The sequence below is a fragment of the Globicephala melas genome, chromosome 12, assembly GCF_963455315.2.
Source record: "Globicephala melas chromosome 12, mGloMel1.2, whole genome shotgun sequence".
Taxonomy (NCBI): Eukaryota; Metazoa; Chordata; class Mammalia; order Artiodactyla; family Delphinidae; genus Globicephala; species Globicephala melas.
In genome coordinates, this window is record NC_083325.1 from 6,395,465 (window position 1) to 6,408,248 (window position 12,784).

The window sequence follows — 12,784 nt, forward strand, 5'->3', positions numbered from 1 at the left end:
TCAGTGAGACCACGCCTGGGACAGAAAGGTCACAGAGTGAGTCCTGTCCCCTCTCTGTTCCTCCCCAGTCCTCCAAGTCTTTTTTTTTTTTTTGGTAAATTAGGAAGTATATGAAAACATGGCAAAAGATTGAAGGCCAGTACAGATATTCTTTTTTCCATGTATTCCTTGCCCTTTTTTTTAAAAAAAAATTCTGACCAGTTGGTTTTATTATGATGCATAATAAAGGATAACGATCTATGGATGGGGGAGGGATAAATTAGGAGTTTGGGATTAACATATACACACTACTATATATAAAATAGATAATCAACAAGGGCCTACTGTACAGCACAGGGAACTCTACTCAATACTCTGTATAACCTATATGAGAAAAGAATCTGAAAAAGAATGGATATATGTACATGTATAACTGAATCCCTTTGCTGTATACCTGAAACTAACACAACATTGTAAATCAACTATACTCCAATATAAAATAAAAGTTAAATTAAAAAAAAAAAGATCTAGAGAGAGGAAACCTTAAAGTGCCAGAGAAGAGCAGAGAGCTGCCCACCCCAAGGAGCCTGTGCAAATTTATTGGCTTCAGTGGTCCAGAGACTCTCTCCTGAGATGAATCGTGTGATGTGCTGTCCCTCCACCCACCCTGCAAAGAAACCATCGCTGACCAACGAGATTTAGGGGGCGTCCTGGTGACTGACACTTACGTAGCTGCCACCCGAGGACACTGAACGTGCAAGGAGAATTAAGCCAGAGGCAGGTAAATTAGATGCCCACCTCAGCCACATCAGTGCTGAATGTGAGGAGCAGACGGTGTGGGTCCTCAGTTCAGGGGGACGTTGTTTGGAAACTTCGCGAGAGCCCTGCTGTGGAGCCTGGAAACTTGTGGTGTGAGGCTGTTGTTTCAAAATGATCTCTACCTCCCATAAGAGGGGTAGGGAGCCTGAAGGGCCAGGGCCTTCCTGAGCCTGCAGGGGCCTCCTAGGTGGATGGGAAGTAGATAGAGTTCGTGGCCACTTACCCCAAGTGGGTTGTGTCTTGGGTTTATGATCCCAAAAGAGCAAGACGGGAGGTAGGACTCATGGAGAGCTGGGTAGGGTCACTGGTTGTTGTGGACTGAATGGTGTCCCCCTCAACTCCCCAAATTCAAATGTTGAAGCCCTCACCCCCAGTGTGGTGGTATTTGGAGGTGGGACCTTTGGGAGGTGATTAGGTTCAGATGAGGTCATGAGGGTGGGGCCACCCTGATGGGATTAGTGCCCTTATCAGAAGGACGAGACGTCTGCTCTAGTGATGACCAAAGGACATTGCTTTGGCAATGCCATGCCTAAAAATGGGAGAATACAGGGAAATGAATACCATTGGTTTAAACTCTCATTTTTCCTTATGAGGAAAAATGAGAGTTCTCTTAGATTCTTCTTTTTACTCCTTCCCAAAGTGCCCATCAGAACAATAGTCCTAGTACGGATGTTCTCCATACTCACCCCAAATCCACAGGTCCAAGGTGAGTTCTCTGGCATTTCTATGTGGAGGGTATTTATAAGGTCCTCACATACGTTCACACTCTGGGGAGAGCAATGCTGCGGGTAACAGAGAGAGAGAAAGCTCAGAGGTAGCATAATGCGTGTCTGGCTTCTCCGTAAGTGGTACATGACTCTGTTGGTCGTATGCCTCTCGCGTTGGCTAGATTATTCTGCACTGTTGCTTGTCTGCCAGCCCTTTGAGGTTAGAGTATCTTCGGCTTCCCACTTGGGAAACCCGGCCCTCCTAGCCAGGCGTTCACCTATTTCCACACTAGACATACCCAATGTACACATGCCTCTTCTTGTGCAGGACCGTGCTTGCTTCAAGTCATGGACTTGATCCAGCCTCTGTCCCACCACTTGGAGCTGGCACGGTCCCCGTGCCAAGGTGCCCACGTCCAGTGGGGAGGTCTAGGAGGAAATAATGACAACTAAGATGTCTAAGCTTTTTGGTAACAATGTTGCTTAATGCTTCACTAATAGGTTGATTGTGTTTTTAGTTGCCTTTGAAAGAAATTAACTTACTAGGTACGATTTAATGTTTCTGTGGTTTTGTTTTAACATGTACAATAAAACCTTTTTATATATGTTTTAAGGGATTTTTTAATAAAAGATATGAAGTACAGATTGATAAACCTGGAACTGTCCTAGTGGCAATGCCCTTGGGCCACTGGCAGAGCCATCTCAAGAGGTCTTCTCTCTGTGAACTTGGGCTGAGGTCCCTTTTGAGGGACCCTCATTCTTACGGGGTAAATTCTGTGAGAATGTTCAGAATTGGTCACCCTGGGGCTTGTTTCCCCTGGAATGGCTGTATAATTATAGACGTTTCTGTCACTTGAGTGGAGGTGGTCAGAATTCCACGCGTTAGTGAGACTGGTAGGACGCCCACAGAGAGATCCCGGGGATGACTCGTCTGGTTGGCTGGCCTATCCGTGTGGCAGAGGGATGGGTGTTCCCAAACCCCAATGCTGCGGTGACTGGGACCAGGGCCCCAGTGGAGGGTGCCTGCCTTGTCAGCCAGCAAACTGGGATGTGAGAAGCCGGAACGTTTTAATAACATAAATGCAGGACTCGTATTTGGAAAGTGAGTTCATATTCTAAGAATTGCTTTTGTCTCTTAATCTCTGTGTCTTTTTCTGTTCTAACCCAGGTGCCACGTTAGAGGAAATAAACCAGCACTGGGACTGGCTGGAGCAAAATCTCCTCCACACCTTGTCCGTCTTTGATAATAAAGATGACATTGCCAGTTTTGTCAAAGGGAAGGTGAAGGTAGGTCCCTGGACTGTGATGTCTCTCCCCGTTTCCCCATCTTTCTTATCACGTCCTTACAACCTTCTAGACGCTACAGCATTTTTCATCATTTTCTTTTCCCTTAACAGTGTTCTCCGTGATAATTGAACTGCTTGGCTTAATACCTAAAGCAAAATGAGTTTGACTTGTCATCAGTCAAATTTTGCAGAGTCGGTCTGACAAAATTCACCCGAAAAAAAAAAAACCAAAAAAACCCAACAAAAGCCTCATTCTCAGGCCTGAGGTTTCGTTACCCTTTACAGAAAGTGAAGGTCCTTTTTTATCTCAGGGAAAAAAAAATGCTAAGGTTCGTGTTTTTGCACAGCAACAATGTTATTTGACCCCTGAAGCTAGTTACTCCCAACTTTGTTTGCAGCTGTGACACCTTGTCCGTCTTTTATTTTGTTGGACCTAGCACTTGCCTCCTTCTGAAAGTGGATATTTATTCTTAAAATATGTTAAGTGAAGAATTAAAACAAAATAAGTTTTGAGAAAAGAGAGGACTATTTGGGGAGGTCTCTCTCCATACCTGCTGTGAGCTATGTCTTATGTTAACAGGTCTCACTGCAAAAGCATGATTGGTAACCGGTGCTTTAAAAACCCTCTCAGTGTTGTTCATCGTTGCTTGTTTCATCTTTATTTCTTCTAGGTCCTTGTTAAATGTTTCTTGCATTTTGTCCGTTCTGTTTCCAAGATTTTGGATCATCCTTACTATCATTATTCTGAATTCTTTTTCAGGTAGACTGCCCAGAAACTAACACACCATTGTAAAGCAATTATACCCCAATGAAGATGTTAAAAAAAAAATAAATAAATAAAATGTTTTATCAAAAAAAAAAACCCTCTCAGGCAGGGAGAGACAGTTTCTCATTCTAAATTTAACTGTCTTACTAAACAATTTAACACATTAGCCTGTAATACAGTTTTCATCCTAGAGTGTTGTTTTTTCTTCCCAAAAGTGTGCCTTTCCAGCACCCCATGTACTTTGGCTTTTAGTAGAGGGTCTTAGAGTGAATTCTCAAATTTGAAAGGACAAAACAAGAGCACCTTTTTCATTTGGGGATTGGGGATACTTGTGGGATCAGGTAGAAGACCAGTCTTCTGAGTCCAGGTGGAATGACAGTGTTGTCTGGTGGGGATTAGCAGGTGGGCACAAGCCCTGGCGGGTCTCGTCCATCTCATGTGTTACCACCACAGCCTGGTCCAACTTGGTTCCTTGGGTCAGGCTGCACTGGGGCTTAGCACCAGAAATGCCCGGTTCACAGTCATTTTTCACGTTGACCCCTTTCCTTGGTCTCACATGGGTTGTGGCGGTTCTTTGATTTAGGTGTTTCTCCTCTTAGTTGGGAACGAGGAAATGCATTTCTGCTGCAGTGGCTTTTAGAAAGCTTCTGTAGGGGAGGGAAAAACTTTTCCTTTACCCTCTTAGGTTCTGTCCCAGGGGCCTGGAAATTAAACTGACAGAAGACAGATTAATGAGAAAAACAGTTTATCAGCCTCTGCGGCCCACAGACAGGTAGGAGAAACTCTGTGATGAGTCACTCAAAGGGGTGCTTAGGACCCGGGGCTTGGGCAGCATCGTAACGAAGAACAGTGCATCTGTAGAGAAGTGAGGAGTCAGAGGAACAGGAGTGCGGCCTTTTAGGGCAGCAAACTGCCGGACACCGGGGGTACTGGAGTGAGACTGACTGCTCCAGTCGGGTTCATCCTGTAGGTTCCTGCCGGTGCCTCTGGAGTTGGTCAGAGTCCAGAGTTGTCTCTGGTGGTTCAGAGTCTAAGAGCTGCTCTCCTCTTTCTGGCACAGGACTGGGAGACACCTTTAGAAATGGGGATTCGTGTCCTGTTTTTAGGTAAATAGTGGGGGGGGCAGAGAGCTTTTCTGGCATCTGCTGTTTGTCAAGTGTCTTTAGCTCAAAATAATTCTTATGCCAGAGTGGCATATTATGGGGTGGCATATTCTGATCCCTTAACACTTCATGGTGAACATGTCTTCTGTTTCCCAGGGAGGCTGCTGGCCTGGAGCAGGGGCCGGGGATTGAGGGGTCTGGCTGGTCGGAGGCTGGTCGAGCCCTTGGGGCCACCATGTGGTGTTGGTGCTCCCTTTGCCCTGGGCAGATTTGAAGGATCTGGGGATTGGGGATTTCCTACTCAAAACCTGACCATCGACTGCTCTATGGAGGGTTTTTGTTTTTGTTTTTGTTTTGCGGTACGCGGGCCTCTCACTGTTGTGGCCTCTCCCGTTGCGGAGCACAGGCTCAGCGGCCATGCCTCACAGGCCCAGCCGCTCCGCGGCATATGGGATCTTCCCGGACCGGGGCACGAACCCGCGTCCCCTGCATCGGCAGGCGGACTCTCAACCACTGCACCACCAGGAAAGGAATCCCTCTGCTTTGAGCTGTGCTGTAACCAGACCCAGCAGACAAGGAAGCCAGCAGTCTGTGTGGCCGCCCTTGTCTGGAGCCGTGACTGTTTGCTGTAGAGGCTTCTTAAAAAATCCCCTTCAGGGACTTCCCTGGCGGTCCAGTGGTTAAGACTGCGTGCTTCCAATGCAGGGGGTGCGAGTTAGATCCATGGTTGGGGAACTCAGATCCCACATGCTGTGTGGTGCAGTGAAAAAATGAGATAAAAATTAAAAAGAAAAAATCCCCTTCACGTTTCAAGGTGCAGAGCATTTATTATATATTAGACACGCTTTAAAAAAAATACCTCTCTTAATTATAACATTTATATTTTATAATGTCTTGTTAAATAAAATTTGGAAAAGAAAGAAAAACATAATGAGGGAAATGCAAATCACTTGAAATTTCAGATTGACTTTTAAAGTAATTTTAAATTACATTTTTATTTTAATGGTAATGCCCAGGATGTTTTCTAAAACCGCTTGTGCAATGCAGATTGGGCAGCAGTTCCCCCCAAAGTGGCCTTATCTTATTAGCCTTTTGTGAAACCACCCATACAAGAATAGAAGGGAAGGAAGGTGCTAATAAAAATAAATAAAAAGGTAGAATTACAGTGTATTTTTAAAATCGAGTAGCATATGTAAGGCCTGAGGCCGGGGAGTTCTTGAACAGAAGAAATTCTGGGTGAAAAAAAAATGTACAGTGAGCTCTCAGGAACGGGAATCAGAATTCTGATGCTGTCAGTGTGCTGTCACCCTTAGGATCAGGCCACAGCTTACATTCTAGGCACGTCCACCCCCTCGCCCCAGATTTAGAGAGGATCCTCACCATTGTTTGTCATCAACAGAACAATTGTAGATTCAGATTCTTCTTTCCCATCTTGCCTCCCCGTATACCGAGGTGCTCTGGAGGTATTGACAACCTCAGGAACCTCAGCCCCCCTGCCCCTTTTCTACCGTAGAAGACTAGAGGTGATACAGTGGTGGTGGAATGTATCAGGTGTCACACAGGCAGGCATTATTGGCTTCACACCCAGTTTTTGAACCCAATGAGGAAGACATTCGTGAGTTGTTTTTTTTTAAAGACCAATACTTATGTATTTATATACTTATTTTTATTGAAGTATAGTTGATTTAGAATGTTGTGTTAATTTCTGCTGTACGGCAAAATGATTCAGTTATATGTACATTTTTAAAAAATATTCTTTTCCATTATGGTGTATCATGGATCTTGAACATATAGTTCCCTGTGCTCTCCAGTAGGACCTTGTTGTTTATCCATCCTATATGTAATGGTTTTCATCTGCTAACCCCAAATTCCCACGCCATCCCTCTCCCACCCTCCTCCCCCTTGCCACCCCCCAGTCTGTTCTCTACGTCCATGATTCTGTTTGTTTCGTAGATGGGTTCATTTCTGTAAAAAGACCAACTTTTAAACTCCAGCTTGGGTGGTTCTTCAGGGTTGATGCATTGAGTTCACACACCCGGGACAGTCGCTTGACTCTCTCTGACTCGTGTCTCTGGCGGCAGGAGCAGGGAGAGATTATAAAATAGTAACATGTTTGAGAACTGGAGCTTGGGAGTCAGAGATTTCCAAAGCCTGATGGCTGGAGAGCGGCCAAGAGAGAGACTGGTGCTGGGGTTCCCCCCCAGCTTGCTTTCTCCCCACGGGGACGTGTTTCTGGGGGGTGCACGGGGTCCTCATCCACCCTGTGGGTCTGTCTGAGCGGGGCCGGCTCCCCGGCTGCGCATGCGCGGTTGTCCTTGCCCGTCTCCTGACCCGGGGACCCTTCTCTCTGTGCGTCAGGCTCTGATCGCCGAGGAGACAAGCAGCAGGCTGGCCGAACAGGAGGAGGAGCCTGAGAAGTTCCGAGAGGCCCTGGTGAAGTTCGAGGCCAGGTTCAACTTCCCGGAGGCCGAGAAGCTGGTCACCTATTACTCGTGCTGCTGCTGGAAGGGCAGGGTGCCCCGTCAAGGCTGGCTCTATCTCAGCATCAACCACCTCTGCTTCTATTCCTTCTTCCTGGGCAAGGAGCGTAAGTGAGGGGCGATTGGGTCCCTCCCAGGTGGACCTGGCCCCTGGGATGCTCAGCGCTGGTCCCGAGACCACTCGTTACGTGACTAGTTAGACGACAGAAGATTTAAATAAGTGGTTGAGACATAACAGGTCACACACGATTAATTTCCAAATGCCCTCTGCAGACAATCATAGTGTATTACATACACGACGACCACGAAGCAGGTTTGATTTTCTTTTTAAAATTTTTATTGGAGTATAGTTGATTTACAATGTTGTGCTAGTTTCTGCTCTACAGCAAAGTGAATCAGTTATACATATACATATATCCCCTCCTTTTTAGATTCTTTTCCCATAGAGGTCATTGCAGAGTATTGAGTAGAGTTCCCTGTGCTATACAGTAGGTCCTTATTAGTTATCCATTTCATATATTGGAGCGTGTACATGTCAGTCCCAATCTAAGGAGGTTTGGTTTTGCGGGAGTTCATTTCTTGTCCTGCCTTAAGGATCCTTTCTGTGTAGCTCCCTTCATGCAAAAACCGTACGGAAGGGTTTTTGCTACTATATTATCTATTACTTTGAAAACAGTGTTGTAACTGATGGCCCAGGAGTTCTAAAGGCATGGGACAGGTTGTGCTTCTGAATCCAGGGGGGCCATTTAGAGAATTCCCAGGCCTTGAAGGTCACGACTGCTCCTGGGAGACTAGCAGTTGTTCCTAGAAGGGGGTTCCTCACGTGGGACCCCCTGAGATCCAGGCAGGGATTCACTTCTCAATCATTTTTCCACCCACTGTCATCGTTCTGGGCGATGGGATTCCAGGCTGAAAAAGGGAAGCCACAGGGTCAGTTGTATATTGGAACATTCAAAGTCATTACCATTGAAACTTGCTCCCGTAACAAATATTGTTTCAAGGGTCCACGCAGGGTGGCGTATGTGCTGTATCTATATTTATATATTTAAGTATATATTTTTTTCTTCCTGCGTTGGTTTATATTTCACGTGGAACCAGTGTGCGGGGCTCCTCTTGCACTCCGCTGTGGCCCGCATCCTGCCCGTGGTCACGCCTTGTCTTTTCCTATGCCACCAGCCTGGGCTCAGACACCCCAGTACATGCCCCCTGTGTGCACAGCCTTCCTCACCCTTGGGATGTGCTCTTACCTAACCCTTGCCATCCTTGCTCTTCTGCTTTCTGAAATGCTTCTCAAAATGAACGCCCTGTTTCTCCTGGCCTTCCCCATTCTTAGGCCCATTTGGGAACTCTCGTTCATCCTTTAAAATTCAGTTCACATTTTTTCATCTCCAGGGAGCCTTCCCTGGTCCCCTTGTGATTTGTCCTCTGTTTGCATCTGTTTTGGGTCCTGTCGGGTCCCTGGTTGCTTCTTTGTTTACGTGTCTGTTATTCCTATTGGAACGGGCTTCTTAAGTGCGGGGCTCTTCACAAAGTAGATGCTTAACGAGAGAAAGCTGATAGCATAGATGGAGTGTGTCGCTGTGTGTGAAAAGAACTGTATAAAAGCAACTAGAAGTAGCTGAAGAAGCTTATTCTCATGCCTAATGTAGAAAAGTGGACTTTTAAATGATTAAAGCACTGAAAACATTATTGCAAAATAAATGGAGAGACATGATAGAAATAAAAGCAGTTCATCATTCCCATTTTCACTTGAAAAGGAAAATGAGTTATTTTCTGATATTTATCAGTCACCGTCACTAAAGCTGATTTTGTTAAGTTGATAAAACTTGGAAAAAAGAAATGATTCCTAATATTTGATAACATTTATCATTTTGACTTGTTACATATGTCCCTCCCCATTTGCTCTGCATCAGCTCGCTAGCCTAATTACCACTGCCCTGGAAGCACTTCTGAGAACAGAATGCTAGTTTATAAACTGTGCAGTTAGTACCATAGTACTTCAGTAAAAACTACTTGTGCTCTGTTTTCGAAGATTTGAGCAGCTGTCACTTGACATCATCTAAATGTTAGGCCTGTGCCTCTAAACCAGATCATGAATCCTCTTTTGACCTCTGTTTTTCATAGCTTATGCCATGAATGCTGCTACTGAAACCAGAATTTACGTGGATCAAGAAACATCTGCGTATTTTGCAAATATTGAAGTTTAACTATTTGGGGGAAAGTTTTCACGTTGGTAACTTGGTATGGCAGAACGATGTCCCTTGTATGTGTGCGGTAGCCCGCAACTTGGGAAGTTTTACTTAAATCTTTAAGATAATTGTTAGAACGGTGGGTTGGGTTCTAACGAACAGCTGTGAAGCAGTTCCTGTGTTTCCTCTTTCCTGCTCTGGTTTGAAAGCTATTTGCATTTCAGCTGCAGGAAAAGCTTTGCACTGTTGCTGGTGCATTCAAGTTTGGGTTACATTTGAGGGTAAAATCTGTATTTACCCTTTTTTCTTTTCTAGTTAAACTTGTAGTCCCTTGGGTTGACATCCAGAAGTTGGAGAGGACATCCAACGTCTTTCTGACGGATACCATCCGCATCACCACACAGAATAAGGAGCGGGACTTCTCCATGTTTCTGAACCTAGATGAGGTGTTCAAGATCATGGAGCAGCTGGCTGACGTGACACTCCGAAGGCTGCTGGATAATGAGGGCTTTGACCTGGACCCAGGTCTGCAGGAGCCCAGCCAGATCACCAAGAGGTAGGAAACTCCATACACAGGTGTCCCTAACCTCACAGGGGACCACAGCCCGTGTGCCACCTTCATGGACATGTGTTTTGTTTCTTTTTGTTTTTATAAGTATATTTTTGTTTTGTTTGTTCTGTTTTGTTTTTGCGGTACGCGGGCCTCTCACTGTTGTGGCCTCTCCCGTTGCGGAGCACAGGCTCCGGACGCACAGGCTCAGCGGCCATGGCTCACGGGCCCAGCCGCTCCGCGGCATGTGGGATCTTCCCGGACCGGGGCACGGATCCGTGTCCCCTGCATGGGCAGGCGGACTCTCAACCACTGTGCCACCAGGGAAGCCCTATAAGTATATTTTTAAAACATATTTATTTATTTTGGCTGCGCTGGTCTTAGTTGTGGCATGTAGGATCTTTAGTTGAGGCATACAGACTTCTTAGTTAAGGCATGCAAACTCTTAGTTGTGGCATGCGTGTGGGATCTAGTTCCCCAACCAGGGATCGAACCCAGGCCCCCTGCATTGGGAGCATGGAATCTTACCCACTGGACCACCAGGGAAGTTCCGGACATGTGCTTTGTTAACCTCATTGTATTAGTTTGAAATTTCCCTCGTGGCGTAATCCAGATTTTCCTATGTCGTTAATCATGACAGAGAGATAATAATTGGCAATGATGGTTATTCATTTCCTTTATGCAGTAGGCTTTGATTCCTGGATCCAATTTCCCCTTTTTTTCCAGAAAGTATTTCAAAATTGATTTTCATTAAAAAAAAAAAAAAATTCTTCCAGGAAATTCCCTGGTGGTCCAGTGGTTAGGACTCCACGCTTTCACTGCCATGGCCCTGGGTTTGATCCCTGGTCGGGGAACGAAGATCCCACAAGTCGCGCAGTGTGGCCAAGCAAACCCAAACTTTCAGAAAATACAATACAGGTAGCCTCATGATAGAATTCTATTCAGCATGGGGCTTTATTAGTGCACATTAAGAAATGTTGTTTTTTCATATCTCATTACTTTGTAGAAGACTTTTTCAGGAGCACTCGATATATTTTTGGTACCAATTTGTCACAAGAAATGTGCCTTACTGATAGTAAGCCAGCATTCTTTGTTATTTGCCCCCAATTGATACTGGTCATGGGGACTTATGAGGTCGTTGCTTGAATTATTTGCCAATTTAAAGCAGTTCGATTTTATTACCTAAAATTCAAACTGTGGTGTTTGAGCTTGACTGTGATTTCTGGCTTCGTGGTTCACACTGGGTGACTGCAGAGCTGATGCCTTTGTAAAAGTTCACCTTTGCATCCTTTGAAAAACACTTTATCCATGAAGTGCTGCCCTGGCTGGATGTTTTTGATGTAGTTACAGAATCACCACTGCTATCTGCACACTACTTGTCATTAAAAAACTTTTTTTTGGTGGTAAAATACACATAACATAAAATTTGATATCTTAACCATTTTTATTTTTTAAAAACTTTTTTAATTGAATGAAAGATTCTTTAAATTCTATAGTGCTTTACAATTTTCAGAAGCTTCACACACATGATTTCATATAATCCCACAATAACCCTTTTTTAAAATCCCTTACTTCTATATTGCCCCTCTCCCTATCCCTCTCCCCACTGGTAACCAGTAGTTTGTTCTCTGAGTCTGCTGCTTTTTTGTTTTAATCACTAGTTTGTTGTATTTTTTAGATTCCACATATAAGTGATATCATATGGTATTTGTCTTTCTCTGTCTGACTTAGCATAATGCCCTCCAAGCATCCTTGTTGCTGCAAATTGGCAAAATTTCACTCTTTTATTTTCTATTTATTTTTTACATCTTTATTGGAGTATAATTGCTTTACAGTGGTGTGTTAGTTTCTGCTTTATAACAAAGTGAATCAGCAATACATGTACATATATCCCCATATCCCCTCCCTCTTGCGTCTCCCTCCCTCCCAATCCCACCCTTCTAGGTGGTCACAAAGCACCGAGCTGATCTCCCTGTGCTTTGAGGCTGCGTCCTACTAGATATCTGGTTTTTTTTTTTTCTTTTTTTTGCGGTACGCGGGCCTCTCACTGCTGTGGCCTCTCCCATTGCGGAGCACAGGCTCCGGATGCGCAGGCTCAGCGGCCATGGCTCACAGGCCCAGCCGCTCCGCGGCATGTGGGATCTTCCCGGACCGGGGCACGAACCCGTGTCCCCTGCATCGGCAGGCGGACTCTCAACCACTGCGCCACCAGGGAAGCCCCTAGCTATCTGTTTTACATTTGGTAGTGTATATATGTCCATGCCACTCTCTCACTTCGTCCCAGCTTCCCCTTCCTCCTCCCCGTGTCCTCGAGTCCATTCTCTATGTCTGCGTCTTTACTCTTGTCCTGCCCCTAGGTTCATCAGAACCATTTTTTTTTTTTAGGTTCCATATATGTGTATTAGCATATGTTATTTGTTTTTCTCTTTCTGACTTACTTCACTCTGTATGATAGACTCTAGGTCCATCCACCTCACTACAAATAGCTCAATTTTGTTTCTTTTTATAATTCCATTGTATTTATGTGCCACATCTTCTTTATCCATTCATCTGTTGATGGACACTTAGGTTGCTTCCATGTCCTGGCTATTGTAAATAGAGCTGCAATGAACATTGTGGTACATGACTCTTTTTTTTTAAACATCTTTATCGGAATATAATTGCTTTACAATGGTGTGTTAGTTTCTGCTTTATAGCAAAGTGAATCAGCTGTACATACACATATATCCCCATATCCCCTCCCTCTTGCGTCTCCCTCCCACCCTCCCTATCCCACACCTCTATGTGGTAACAAAGCACTGAGCTGATCTCCCTGTGCTATGCAGCTGCTCCCCACTAACTATCTATTTTACATTTGGTAGTGTTTATATGTCCGTGCCACACTCTCACTTCATCCCAGCTTACC

General features: G+C 44.9%; 1 protein-coding gene across 6 annotated transcripts in view; it reads left to right on the forward strand.

Annotated features, from left to right (window-relative positions):
• TBC1D8 (TBC1 domain family member 8) overlaps positions 1-12,784 on the forward strand; it is a 121,650-nt gene that overhangs the window by 64,818 nt on the left and 44,048 nt on the right. For all 6 annotated transcript variants that reach the window (XR_009566110.1, XR_009566111.1, XM_030838777.2 and 3 more), the window contains exons 3-5: positions 2,674-2,792; positions 7,019-7,247; positions 9,645-9,885. Coding sequence is in view for 4 of the 6 variants with exons in the window: in XM_030838777.2 (XP_030694637.2) it covers positions 2,674-2,792; positions 7,019-7,247; positions 9,645-9,885 (589 nt within the window). In the remaining 2 variants the exon portion in view is untranslated. The remainder of the gene's footprint in view (positions 1-2,673; positions 2,793-7,018; positions 7,248-9,644; positions 9,886-12,784) is intronic.